We start from the raw sequence: 14,713 nt of genomic DNA on the forward strand, positions 1-14,713 counted from the left end.
GAAGGGCCTTAGAGGGACGTCGCGATAGGGGAAAAGTCTGTTCTTGTCTCCTCGTGAGGTGACATCGATAGACCAGTCGTGGAATTAGTAGGGTTCCAAGTAGCAGAGAGGTCCAAGTCCAATTGGCAAAATGGGTATAGTGGTCCAAGAAACTGGTTGATGGATCAGCTAACAGTCCAATATGCTCTAGAAAGCTAGCAGGTCACGATTAGCAGAATGGTCCTTCAGAGGACGTCGCGCCTGAGGAGCCAGTTGGAATTCTCGGGCAGATTATGTCGGTATTCGTGAAGGATCGGCGGGGTTCCATGCCCAGTACCGGCAGTAGAAGGGGTATAGTGGCAGTAGAAGCAGTAGAAGGGGTACAACTCCAGTGTATAGCCCATGCTATACACTGGAGTTGCTTACCAAGAAAACATTGAATGTTTCTGAATGGCCTGGTTAAAGTTGAACAACAACCAATTTGGCAGAGCTTGAAGAATAAAACATAAATAATGTGCAGATATTGTACAATCCAGGTGTGCAAAGCTCTTAGAGACTTACCCAGAAATATTCACAGCTGTAATTGCTGCCAAAAAGGTGATTCTAACATGTATTGTGAATAAATGTGAATACTTACGTAAATTAAATATTTATTTATTTCATCTTCAATAAATGTGCAAACATTTCTAAAAACATGTTTTCACTTTTTTATTATGGCGTATTGTGTGTCGATGGGTTGGCTGTAAAACAACAAAATGTTGAATAAACCAAAAGTTATGAATACTTTCTGAAGGCACTGTATTTCCCATTCCTTTCTTCCCATAACCTAAAATCACCATAATATACATGGAACATCTGTTGTTGCTGCAGAAATGCAAATTATAGATATAATTGAATAATAATGATTGATAACACTTCCCTTGCTTATCTCTCTCTGCTCTCCCATGCCCCGCTCCCCCTCCATAGCGATGACCACTGTATCCATGAAACCCCTGCTGGTCCTGGTGGAGAGGATCCCCAACGCCACCGACCCGCCTTTTGACTCTGCCCCTTCCTCTCCCGAAAACACAGCCGCCACCTTCACCATAGGCTGTATACTCTCCCTCATGTGTCTGGTCGGCGTTTCCGGAAACATCTACACCCTCGTGGTCATGTGTCACTCCATGCGTTCCGCAGCGTCCATGTATATTTATATCATCAACCTAGCCTTGGCGGATTTGCTCTATCTGTTGACCATCCCGTTCGTTGTCTGCACGTACTTCCTGAAAGGTTGGTATTTTGGCGATGCTGGGTGCAGAATTCTGATCAGTATGGATTTCCTGACGATGCATGCCAGCATCTTTACGCTGACCATCATGAGCACGGAGAGGTACTTTGCCGTGCTGAAACCGCTGGACACAGTCAAACGGTCCAAGAGCTACCGCAAAGCCATTGCGGTGCTTGTATGGGTGGCTTCCCTGGTTCTTACTTTACCCATGATCCTCAGGATTCAGATGATGATGGTAGGTAGCAAGGCCATGTGCCAGCCGACCATCTCTCCGCTGTCCTATAAGGTGTACATCACTTTCCTGTTCTGTACCAGCATCGTGGCTCCGGGGATGATCATCGGCTTTCTATACATCGGTCTGGCTCGCACCTACTGGATCTCTCAGACAGAAACCTTCAAACAAACCAAGAAACTACCAAACCAGAAGGTCAGTAAATCAAACTAACTATCTCTCTGCCTATCCATCATTTAGATATGTCAAAGGAATATCCTTTGGTAAAACAAGTGAATGTGATTGATTGCTGTAATCTTGTAAATCCCTGTCCAACAGCTCCTCTATCTGAGCTAGTTCTAACTCCATCTTGTATTTTTCTATTCTCCAGGTCCTCTACCTGATCTTTACCATCGTCCTGCTGTTCTGGGCCTGTTTCCTGCCCTTCTGGATCTGGCAGCTCCTGGGTCAGTTCCACCCCTCCATCGACCTCTCCACCAAGGCCAAGCGCAACATCAACTATCTGACCACCTGCCTCACCTACTCCAACAGCTGCATCAACCCTTTCCTCTACACGCTGCTCACCAAGAACTACAAGGAGTACCTGCGGAAGCGCCAACGTACCTGCACCGCGGGCAGCTACTTCAACCGGAGGAACCGGTTCCAGCGCTCGCCCAGGAGGTCGCTGTCGTCTAGCAGCCAGCAGTGCACGGAGAGTTTCGTGCTCACACACACGCCGTCACAGCGCACCATGCACAACAACAGCCTGTGAGGTAGGAGAAGAGGTTCTGGTCTTGGTCTTATTGGGGCATTATCTCCACATGTCTGCTCATTTATAGAAATGAAAAACAGTGAACCCATTTATAGTGATGTAATGTATGTCTGATGGGGTGAAAGAGGTGTGATGTTGTGTGTAACTACGGCGAGGTCAGCCTGTGAGATAGGTCTAGTAAACAGACTATGACATAGGAGGTCCATGCATAGTTTGGGCAATTCCCCTGATGTTATCGCACATCTCTCCAAACATATTCATTCCCATGGGAACTCCTTGTGCTTTACTGTAATGTAGACTACATCACGTCCGGTTGGAGGGAAGGCTGGTGTTTTTTGATTGGTTTGGCATGTGAATGCATAGTTTGTTTTAGTCTGTTTTTAGTCTAATCTATGTCTTCGTATTGTTTGATTTAGCGTTTGGATTCAAGTTTTTATCCACATCACGTTTAGCCCTTGTGGCTGGGACTGCTCGAACCTGACCCGAGCTTGGATCCTATTGGCTAGCAGAGTAGCAGTGCTAGCCTACCTGGGTGTTTATACATGGCTGGGCCCAAATGTGACAGGTGCGAGATGATTCCCATGCAAGAGGAAAGAAAAGGGGGGAACTGATCGATGGACAGGGGTTCATCTGCCCTATATGCATCACCATCATGCAGCTTCAGGAAGAGATTATCCTGTTGTTAGCTCAGCTGCGGTAGAAGCAGGACCTGCTATCAGAAACAAAGCTGCATCGAAACAAAGCTGCATCCCGGGAGAATTGCATCTCGGCCTTGAGTGCCTCCTACAGTCAGGATGCCGATGAGTCGAGCGCCGATCACTAGCCAGGCATAGGAGATCCTGGAGGGTGGATGTATGGCTGGTCTACATCTATCCTGGAAGATCAGATTGGGCTATCAAACAGTTTTGCCCCAATGGAGGCAGACCTACCGGCTCTGGGAGTCGGCTCTGTTCCTAGGAATTGACTAACGGCTGGCAGCCGGCGAGTAGCTACAACTCCTGTCCATACCACCAGCCTACCACACCTCCTGACGCCATCCAATGCTGCTGGAGCAGTTAGACTAGCTTGGTTTGAGTCCGTTCTGGTCAATAACTCTAATATTGGCACCATCGTCACACATATTCCAGATTTTGTTGTGTTACAGCCTGAATTCAAAATTAATTAATCAAAAATAACAAAAACTCACCCATATACACACAATATCCTTAAATGACAAAGTGAAAACATGTTTTTAGAAATGTTTACACACTTATTGAAAATGAAATATAGAAATATCCAATTTACATAAGTATTCAATCCCTTGATTCAATACATATTGGAATCTCCTTTAGCAGCGATTACAGCTGGGAGTCTTTCTGGTCTCTAAGAGCTTTCCACACCTAGATTGTATAATATTTGCCCAAAATTATTTTGAAAATGGTTTAAACTCTGTCAGATTGGTTGTCGATCATTGCAATATATTTTCAAGCAGATTTAAGTCAAAACTGTAACTCTGCCACTCAGGATCATTCAGTCTCCTTGATAAGCAACTCCAGGGTAGATGTTAAATTAATCTCCCAGTGACTGAACCAGGCTTTCCTCTAGGATTTGCCTGTGCTTAGCTCCAGGTTTATTTTTTATCCTGAAAAACTTCTGATTCCTTAATGATTACAAGCATACATATACACACTATGCTTGAAAATGTGGAGAGTGGCACTCAGTAATGTGTTATATTGGATTTGCCCCAAACATAACACTTTGTGTTCAGGAGTGCTTTGTAGCAAACAGGATGCATGTTTTGGAATATTTGTATTCTGTACAGGTTTCCTTCCTTTTACTCAATTAGGTTAGTATTGTGGATTAAGTACAATGTTGTTGATCCATCCTCAGTTTTCTCCTATCACACCCATTAAGCTCTGTAACTGTTTTAAAGTCACCATCATTGGCCTCGTGTTGAAATCCCTGAGTGGTTTCCTTCTTCTCTTGCAACTGAATTAGAAAGGATGTCTGTATCTTTGTAGTAACTGGGTGTATTGATACACCAAATGGTAATTATTATTAACTTCACCATGCTCAAAGAGATATTCAATGTCTGCATTTTTTCTACCCATATACCATTAGGTTACATTCTTTTTGAGACATTAGACAATCTTCCTGGTCTTCCTTATTATATCCAACACGTATTTAGGCTTGCCATTACAAAGAAGTCGAATACTCATTGACGCAAGCCAGTTCAGCTTTTAATTTTTGATTAATTTGTAAAAATGTAGAAAAAACTTTCACTTTGATATTATGGGGGATTGTGTGTAGGCCAGTGACAAAAAAAACATCTAAATTGAATCCATTTCAATTCAGCTTGTAACACAACAAAATGTGGAAAAAGTCAAGGGGTTTGAATACTTTCTGAAGGCACTGTAGATGGGGCCTTGTGCCTAAATACACTTGTGTTTGTAGCGGGGATTTACTGCCAGCAGGCTGCACTGGTGGATGCATTTGATGCTATTTCTGAATATTTCAAACCTTTTCTGTCACCTGAAGGACTTATTTCAGGAGACTTTAACCTGGATTTGCTGACCCCGGCCTCTGATGTTTTGAAGAATATTTGTCTTGACTTTAACCTGACTCAACTAATCTCCAAAACAACATGCATTCATGTAAGAAACCCAGCGAACTCCTCGCTGATTGACAACACTTTGAAAAATAGCCCCTACAAGTACTTATTGAGGGTTGTCTTTGCTAATGTCATCAGTGATCACTGTCCTATTGCATGTATTAAAGATACCCAACAGAAAAACATGAATCCTTGTATAATTGTTTGTTTTTATTATCCCCAGGAGTTTCATGATATGTATTGCTTGTAGCTTTCCTCTATCTTTTGTTATTCTATTCAACTAGGCAAGTCAATTAAGAACAAATTCTTATTTACAATGGCGGCCTACCAAGAGGCAAAAGGTCTCCTGTGGGGAAAGGGGCTGGGATAAAAAAAAATGACAGGAGAAACACCACAACACGACATAAAGAGAGACCTAAGACAACAACACAGCTTGACAGCGACACATGACAACACAGCATGGTAGCAACGCAACAACAACACGTTAGCAACACAACATGGCAGCAACACAACATGGTAGCAGCACAACATTTTTACAAACATTGTTAGGCACAGACAACAGCACGAAGGGAAAAAAGGTAGAGACAGCAATACAGTGGCAAGAACCATTTGGAGTTCAATTTGATCTGATCTTCATCTAAGTCACAACAATAGACAAACACAGTCTGTTTAAACTCATAACACACAAACAGTTATACGTTTTCATGTTTTTATTGAACACACAGTGTAAACATTCACAGTGCAAAGCATTTGAACACTTGGATTTAATAATTGGTTGACCCTCCTATGGCAGCAATAACCTCAGCCAAATGTTTTCTGTAGTTGCAGATCAGACCTGCACAACTGTCAAGAAGGATTTTGGACCATTCCACTTAGCAAAACTGTTTCAGTTCAGCAATATTCTTGGGATGTCTGGTGTGAACCGCTCTCTTGAGGTCCTGCCACAGCATCTCAATTAGGATGAGGTCAGGACTCTGACTGGGCCACTCCAGAAGGCGAATTTTCTTCTGTTGAAGCCATTCTGTTGTTGATTTACTTCTGTGTTTTGGGTCGTTCTCTTGTTGCATCATTCAACTTCTGTTGTGCTTCAATTGGCAGACATCTTGCATTCTCCTGCAAAATGTCTTGATAAACTTGGGAATTCGTTTTTCCATTGATGATAGAAAGCTGTCCAGGTCCAGAGGCAGCAAAGCATCCCCAAACAATGATGCTCCATACATTACAGTTGGGATAAGTTTTTGATGTTGGTGTGCTGTATCTTTTTTCTCACCATCTTTTGCTCCTTGCAAACAACTCAACTGTAGCTTCATCTTTTCATATTCATATTTTGCGCTGTGGAAAATCCAGGTGCATTTTTGCAAATTTCAGATGTTTTGGACAGCAGTGGCTTCTTCCGTGGTGTACTCCCATGAACACCATTCTTGTTTAGTGTTTTTCATATCATAAGCTCATCCACAGAGATGTTAGCATGTTCCAGAGATTTCTACAAGTCTTTAGCTGACACTCTAGGATTCTTCTTAACCTCATTGAGAATTCTGCGCTGTGCTCTTGCAGTCATCTTTCCCTTATGGCCACTCCTAGGGAGAGTAGCAACAGTGCTGAACTTTCTCCATTTATAGACAATTTGCCTTACCGTGGACTGATGAAAATCAAAACTTTGAGAGATACTTTTGTAATCCTTTCCAGCTTTATGAAAGTCAACAATTCTTAATCTTAGGTCTTTTGAGATCTCTTTTGTTCGAGGCATGGTTCACATCAGGCAATGCTTCTTGTGAATAGTCAACTTACATTATGTGAGTGTTTTTTATAGGGCTAAGCATCTCTAACCAACATTTCTGATCTTGTCTCATTGATTGGACTCCAGGTTATTTTAATGTAGTTTGAGTGTTTTTTTAGTATAAGACTGTACCATCTGCATATGAATGGATGAGAGCGCTTCCTACTGCCTGAGCTATGTTGCTGATGTAAATTGAAAGAGTGTAGGGCCTAGGATCGAGCCTTGGGGTACTCCCTTGGTTGACAGGAAGTGGATGAGACATCGGATGTTCTGGCTTTACATACTGCACTCTATGAGAGAGTATGTTAGCAAACCAGGCCAAACACCCATAAGAGACACCAATACTCCTTAGCCCACCCACCAGAATGAAATGGTCTACCATATCAAAAGCTTTGGCCAAGTCAATAACAGCACAACATTGCTTAGAATAAAGGGCAGTGGTGATGTCATTTAGGACCTTTAAGGTTGCAGTGACACATCCATAACCTGAGCGGAAACCAGATTGCATATCAGAGAGATTACTTTAGACATCAATAAAGCCAGTCAGTTGCTTATTGACAAGTTTTTCCAACACTTTTGATAAACAGAGAAAGATATATATTGGCCTATAACAGTTAGGATCCGCTTGATCTCCCCTTTTAAATAAAGGATGTACTGTGGATGCCTTCCAAGCACTGGGAACCTCCCCAGAGAGGAAATATGGGTTAAAAGGGTGAGAGATCGCCTTGGCAATGATACAGTGGATCAATAGATCCCCAATTCAGGAAGCTAGGTGTATGTTGCAAGTCATGACTTCACACGAGAGCCATTTGAACATTTAAAAAAATATATTATCAAAATGCCTTATTTTGGCAGAAATGCCTTCTCAAACATGTGAACTTTCATGTGCCTTAATAACAAACTTGTATGCCATCTGCAAATACGAATAAAACTGTTAAATTACGAGCCGTGTTGGTTAAGCCACAGAAAAAGGTAGCAACCTTCCCACTAGCCATGATTGGCAGAGATAATGAGTGGGCTGGACATGCTGAGAGAGGAGTTCAGATTGGTCTGCCATATAGAGGGCTTCTGTCTATTTGAGCTGGTCAGTCTGTTGTTGGTAATCCTGTCGACTGCGGCTTTTTAACATGCATTGTGTCGTGGAGCTGCATAAGTGTTGCTCTCCACTTTCTGGAGGATCAAGTTTTGAAATCAATGGAATTAGAGTATGATAGCTAAAGTGAAGGAGAAAACACCTGTCTGCGGATTACATCTTCTAAGTAAGGGCAACCATGGCATGGCATTCGTGACAGGGAGATGCGTCCATCATGCATATTGATGTATATAGGAAAGATAATCTAAAGTTAGCTCGCTACATTTTCAGATATTACACGTTTCAAATTTTTACAGAAAGTGGTTTCATTTCAAGCTCAAGTGTACTGTTAGCTAGCTAGCCATTTGCTCTGGGATATGACATTATTTGGCACTGTGTTCATTGTTGTTTAACTAGCTAAAGTTAGCTGGCTGGCTTGTTAGCTAACATTACGTGATATGTGTTATCGTACATTTTGTTTACTTAGCTAGGTTCATTGTTTACCTAGCTAGCTAGCTACATGTCTTAAGCTAAAGTGTACAACACCCGTTGAATATGGCCGGTGTCAGTAAATTTCTGCAAAAAAAAAAACAGTAGAGCTGGTTTGGCTGTTTTCATGTTATCCATACGTAAACAAATCATCGGCCAGAGCATCAAGTGTGCGTTCTGAACGCTCAGAGAGCGAAACGAGATGGGTGAGGCTAAAGCTTTAAGAGGGCGCGTTTTGATTGCTATACCCTATCTGAAAGAGCATATTCCAAGGATTTTAATTAACCTAGTTTTACCAAACAACACAATGTTTTACTGATGGCCTCTCTTTCAGCGCAAACGGTGCTGAAATAGTTGACCACATGCGGGCTATTGCTTCAAATCCTATTATAACAATTGGATGACTTTGGGTGTTTCAGAAAGCAACAATGTGATGTGTTCAATTGAATTAGCCTACTATATTCCAATATTTTGTCATACAGTGATATCTGTCATGGTGCTCCTGAGTGGTGCAGCGGTCTAAGGCACTGAGTCTCAGAGCTAAAGGCATCACTACAGACCCTGGGCGTCCCATAGGGCGGTGAGCAATTGTCCCACCATCGTCTGGGTTTGGCCGGGGTGGGCCATCATTGAAAATAAGAATTTGTTCTTAACTTCACTAGGTTAGGGGGCAGCATTTGGAAGTTTGGATGAAAAGCGTGCCCAAAGTAAATTGCCTGCTACTCAGGCCCAGAAGCTAGATTATGCATATAATTTGGATAGAAAACACTAAATTTTCCAAAGCTGTTAAAATAATGTCTGTGAGTTTAACAGAACTGATTTGGCAGTCTAAAACCTGAGAAAAAATCCATCCAGGAAGTAGGATTTTTTGTATTTTTGTAGTTTTCTATTGAATGCCTTTACAGTATCCATTAACTTAGGACTCAAATTGCACTTCCCATGCCTTCTACAAGATGTCAACAGTCTTTAGAAATTGTTTCAGGCTTGTTTTCTGAAAAATGAGGGAGTAAGACCAGTCTGAATGAAGAGCTTTTTCATTTCATTCTTGTCAAAGAGCTTTTTCATGTGTCCGACCCGAGAGCGAGCCTTTCTTGTTTACCTTTTACATTGACGATGTTATTGTCCGGTTGAAATATTATTGATTATTTAGGCTAAAAACAACCTTAAGTATGACTATAAACATTTTTTGACATGTTTCTTCAAACTTTACGGATACTATTTGGATTTTTTGTCTGCCTGTTGGGACTATGTTTGAGCCTGTGGATTACTGAAGAAAACACGCAAACAAAACATTTTTGGGATATAAAGAGAGACTTTATCGAACAAAACAAACATTTATTGAGTAAATGAATGTCTTCTGAGTGCAACTATATGAAGATCATCAAAGGTAAGTGATTAATTGTATCTCTATTTCTGACTTGTTTAACTCTTCTACTTGGCTGGTTACTGTTTGTAATGATTTGTCTGCTGGGCGATGTTCTCAGATCATCGCATGGTATGCTTTCGACGTAAAGCCTTTTTGAAATCTGAAACCGTGGTTGGATTAACAAGACGTTAATCTTTAAACCTATGTACAACACTTGTATGTTTTATGAATTTTTAGAATGAGTATTTCTGTTTTTGAACTTGGCGCTCTGCATGGATGTTGGCCAGGTGGGACGTCCCACGTACCCTAGTGAGGTTAACGGACTTGCCTAGTTAAATAAAGGTTAAATAAAATGAAAATCCAGATGTAGTTAGAAAACAGTGTGGTGGGTTATGCAAAGTGATGGGTGAAGTGACAGGCTGTAAAGGAGTACGTAACTGTCTGCAGGGAAGTCAGGCGCAGGAGAGCAGACATGGTTAGTAAACGGAGCCCTTTATTGAGGCGAACAAAACACGGCACTCAGAAAGCTAAACACACACGGGTTACAATAACCTGGCGCAAACCAGCCTGAAGTACACATACATTTTTACACAACAATTCCACACACAGACATGGTGGGAAACAGAGGGTTATATGCAAGACGAGTAATGAGGGAATGCAAACCAGGTGTGCCGGAAAACAAGAAAAAACAAATGGAAAATTAAAGGTGGATCGACGATGGCTAGAAGACCGGTGACGTCGACCGCCGAACACCGCCCGGGTAAGGAAAGGGACCTACCTCGGCGGAAGTCGTGACACATGCCTCACAAACATCCATTAATAAATGTAAAGTCCCTGAACTCTGCAAGTGTCTATTGTATTGCTGATAGCCCATCAAGGCTGGATGGCTTCTTTTGTGTTCCAATTTATTGGAAAGGTTTCTAAAACATTTATACCTGGCCCACAGCATTGTTGCGTACTTACAGAACAGTGCATATTCACTCCATTCTCAGCCTGGCTCTCTGCCACCAGATGCTTCTTTCTATTGTTGTTATCTACTCGGTAACATTCCACAAGTACATTTAATAAATAAAACACATACATTAATGAATTAACTTAGGTCTTGAAAATATGTTACTTCTTTTTTTTCACCTTTATTTAACCAGGTAGGCCAGTTGAGAACAAGTTCTCATTTACAACTGCGACCTGGCCAAGATAAAGCAAAGCAGTGCAACACAAACAACAACACAATAGCACAATAGAAAAAAGTCATATACAGTGTGTGCAAATTAAGTAAGATTAGGGAGGTAAGGCAATAAATAGGCCGTAGTGGCGAAGTAATTAGAATTTAGCATTAACACTGGAGTGATAGATGTACAGAAGATGAATGTGCAAGTCGAGATACTGGGGTGCAAAGAAGCAAAAAAAATATTTAAAAAATATGGGGATGAGGTAGTTGCATGGGCTGTTTACAGATGGGCTATGTACAGGTGCAATGATCTGTGAGCTGCTCTGACAGCTGATGCTTAAAGTTAGTGAGGGAGATATGAGTCTCCAGCTCCAGTGATTTTTGCAATTCATTCCAGTCATTGGCAGCAGAGAACTGTAAGGAAAAGCGGCCAAACAAGGAATTGACTTTGGGGGTGAACAGTGAAATATACCTGCTGGACCGCGTGCTACAGGTGGGTGCTGCTATGGTGACCAGTGAGCTGAGATAAGGCAGGGCTTGACCTAGCAAAGGCTTATAGATACCCTAGAGCCAGTGGGTTTGGCAACAAATATGAAGTGAGGGCCAGCCAACGAGAGCGTACAGGTCGCAGTGGTGGGTAGTATATGAGGCTTTGTGATGGCACTGTGATTGACTGCATTCAACTTGCTGAGTAGAGTGTTGTTGACTATTTTGTAAATGACATCGCAGAAGTCAAGGATTGGTAGGATCGTCAGTTTTACGAGGGTATGTTTGGCAGCATGAGTGAAGGATGCTTTGTTGTGAAATAGGAAGCAGATTTCAATTTGGATTGGAGATGCTTAATGTGAGTCTGGAAGGATAGTTTACAGTCTAACCAGACACCTAGGTATTTGTAGTTGTCCACATATTCTAAGTCAGAACCGTCCAGAGTAGTGATGCTGGATGGGTGGGGAGGTGAGGGCAGCAAACGGTTGAAGAGCATTCATTTTACTTGCATTTAAGAGCAGTTTGGAGGCCACGGAAGGAGACTTGTATGGCATTGAAGCTCGTCTGGAGGGTAGTTAACACAGTGTCCAAAGAAGGGCCAGAACTACAGTATATAGAATGGTGTCGTCTGTGTAGAGGTGGATCAGAGAATCACCAGCAGCAAGAGCGACATCATTGATGTGAAACAAAAGATATATACTTTTTTTGTGCGTGCGGTACAGACGAAGAGCAATTCTTACACTATTGTTCTAAATTCAATCACCTTTTTCTTCTTCATTCTCCTCATTCTGTTCATTCAAGTGAAATTGTAATACATTTAGTCTCCAGCGCAACAACTCCAAATCGCTTTTGCATGTGCTCCAAAGGGATAACTTGAAACAACATGATAATGGTTCATTAAATAATCGAAAGGAAAAATTTGACTATTTAGTCTAGTGGATATAAGTGTTTTTGGCATATCATGTGAAATAGGTGAAATGTTGCATGACAAACAGGTGCTGTTAGATTACAATATCATTTTTTTGCCCGTTTGGAAGAGTGTAAACAACACTAAATAAATTAGAAGTAATACCAGCGAGTCTGGTCTAATGAAACAAAATTGTAAAGCTTTTAATATAGCATGACAAATTTCTTTATCCAACATTTCGCGGCTTGGTGATCACAGAATCAGTAGGATATTAAACAAACACTCAAATAGACAACAGAAGCAGGACCCCAAGCGTAGGGCTGAGTGACTCACTAATTTCTGGCTTTCGTTCAAGACAAGTTATATTATAATGAAGGGTTACAGACACATTCTTTCTGATTGTCTTCACCATATACAGTCTCTCTCCTCTTGCTGCAATATATATTTGTAAGGGTCGATGCATTTCTTTTATAGGGCAAATCAGGTCTGTGATATTGATTTACAAATGTACAACTTTAGAGGTCTTAAGCCTAAAATGTATTGCAAGTTTGCCACTTTTACAATAGGACTCAACTCTGACCGCAGCATCTATCGGTCGCCTAAATTTGTGGCACAAATTGTGTGATTTTTATCACACCTAGCCACGCTGTTAGACTATCCTTTTGTAAATTAATGGAGGTGTGAATGTTGAAATGAATGTATTATTTTGTTGGGTAAAGGGTCTCGGAGCTCTCGCAACTAAAACATTTATTATGTTTTAAATATTTATCGTCAATATAATCCTCCATTCAGAAGATTAAACCCATAGGAATTAGCCCAGCAGCAAATTACATTTGATTACCAGGTTCAGGTTCTAATAATCCATGCCTTCTGGGAATTGTATAAGGTCCAAAAGTTATGGACGGTGTTACAAATGTGGCTGTCAGAAGTATTACAATGGAAATGAACTTTGAATCCGTCTGTCTGCATATTTCAAGACGTGACATATAAGGATTCAATGAGATACCCTATTGGTTGGATCATATTTTTCTCATCGGTCATCTCAAAAAAAAGCGTATACTTAAAAACTGAAAATCAATCCAAATTCAGCTTTATCATCCAAATGTTGAAAGTGCGTGGGTGATGGAGAGAAACAAAATGATGCAGTTTGAGGTCTTGTGCCCTGTGTAGCTCAGTATGTAGAGCATGGTGCTTACAAGGCCAGGGTTGCGGGTTCAATTCGCACAGTGTAGCAGTATGAAAAGGGTATGAAAAGAGTAAGAAAATGAATGCATTTTAAGTAGTAAGTAGCTCTGGATAAGAGTATCTGCTAAATGACTAAAATGTATATGTATTGTGGCAGAGAGTGAGGTGTGGGTCTGGGAAGGTGTGATGTAGTTGTCATTTGTATGTGCATGTTTTGTGTTACAATTTTACAAAGAAAGGACAAATGACAAGCATCTGATTATTCATTATGAAGAAGATGTATTTGATTTGTTTTGTTTCCATTCTTCATTGTAACCACAATGTCACAGATAATTGAACATACCTGGGGTGGCAGGGTAGTCTAGTGGTTAGAGCGTTGGACTAGTAACCGAAAGGTTACAAGTTCAAATCCCTGAGCTGACAAGGTACAAAATCTGTCGTTCTGCCCCTGAACAGGCAGTTAACCTACTGTTCTGAAGCCCTCATTGAAAATAAGAATTTGTTCTTAACTGACTTGCCTAGTTAAATAAAGGTAAAAATAAATATACACACACACACACACACACACGCAACATGAGCAGATTAACCTGGTCAAAGCATTTATTTAATGTAATGATTTATTTCTATCCAAAGCCACGAATGACTGAGTCACTCAGCTTTATGCTGACAAATATAGCTTTATGCTGCAAAATAACCTATTAAATAAGCCAAGTCAAAACGAATGTATTAAATTGCGTAAATTAACTAGTACATTTCATAAATAAAATAAATAAAGTAAGTAACTCAGGTCTTCAAATTATGGGCAACTTTTTTCCCCTCCCTATCCTCGCTGGACTCTCTTTCATTCAGTGTCTTCTTCACAACAGCAAAGAATGTTTCAGAAACTCACACCGTGTAAATAAATAAAGCCAGGTTGTTATTTATGATTATTTATTTATGTTTTTAGAGGGAGAGAAACCAAAAGCCCACCGTGCCTATTTTTTGAAAACGTCAGTCCACACGTTATGTATAATTCCATCATTGTATTTACCAAAGCTATATCTCAACACCCACCAGCTATTTCTGTTGTTGTTGCCTGATGCAGGACACTAGTGCCAGAGAAGAGAGACTCTCAGACTGAAACATGCACACCTCCATTCATTTACCAAAGTATAGTCTAATAGCTCACCTAGGTGTGAAAAATCCCAACATTTTACCACCGTTTAGACTACTGACAGATCAGTGTTCTAACTCCCGCTTGTGATAGTGTGGTGCGGGGACAGAATTACGCAGTTTGCCACCATATGCCACAAACTGTTGCGGTATAAGCTCTAAACTTGATGAACCACTGTAGTAGCAGAAACCTTAAAGAAGGAAGGCTCTAAACCATCCGACGCAGATGTTTTTTGGGGTCAAGTTTAAGGAGCTCCTCTAGTACCTTAGACTCAGCAACAGCCTGCAGGGA

General features: G+C 41.1%; 1 protein-coding gene across 5 annotated transcripts in view; it reads left to right on the forward strand.

Annotated features, from left to right (window-relative positions):
• The window catches only part of LOC124040091 (urotensin-2 receptor-like), an 82,986-nt gene that overhangs the window by 4,820 nt on the left and 63,453 nt on the right, over window positions 1-14,713 (forward strand). The window contains exons 2-5 of one of the 5 annotated variants that reach the window (XM_046356900.1): window positions 946-1,673; window positions 1,849-1,924; window positions 2,010-2,230; window positions 2,646-3,922. In XM_046356900.1, coding sequence (XP_046212856.1) covers window positions 946-1,673; window positions 1,849-1,924; window positions 2,010-2,230; window positions 2,646-2,681 — 1,061 coding nt within the window. In that variant the 3' untranslated portion in view covers window positions 2,682-3,922. Of the gene's footprint in view, window positions 1-945; window positions 1,674-1,848; window positions 3,923-14,713 lie in introns of those variants that run through there. The other 4 variants (XM_046356898.1, XM_046356897.1, XM_046356899.1 and 1 more) reach the window with 4 other exon arrangements.

The sequence above is a fragment of the Oncorhynchus gorbuscha genome, linkage group LG07 (assembly GCF_021184085.1).
Source record: "Oncorhynchus gorbuscha isolate QuinsamMale2020 ecotype Even-year linkage group LG07, OgorEven_v1.0, whole genome shotgun sequence".
NCBI classification, from domain to species: domain Eukaryota; kingdom Metazoa; phylum Chordata; class Actinopteri; order Salmoniformes; family Salmonidae; genus Oncorhynchus; species Oncorhynchus gorbuscha.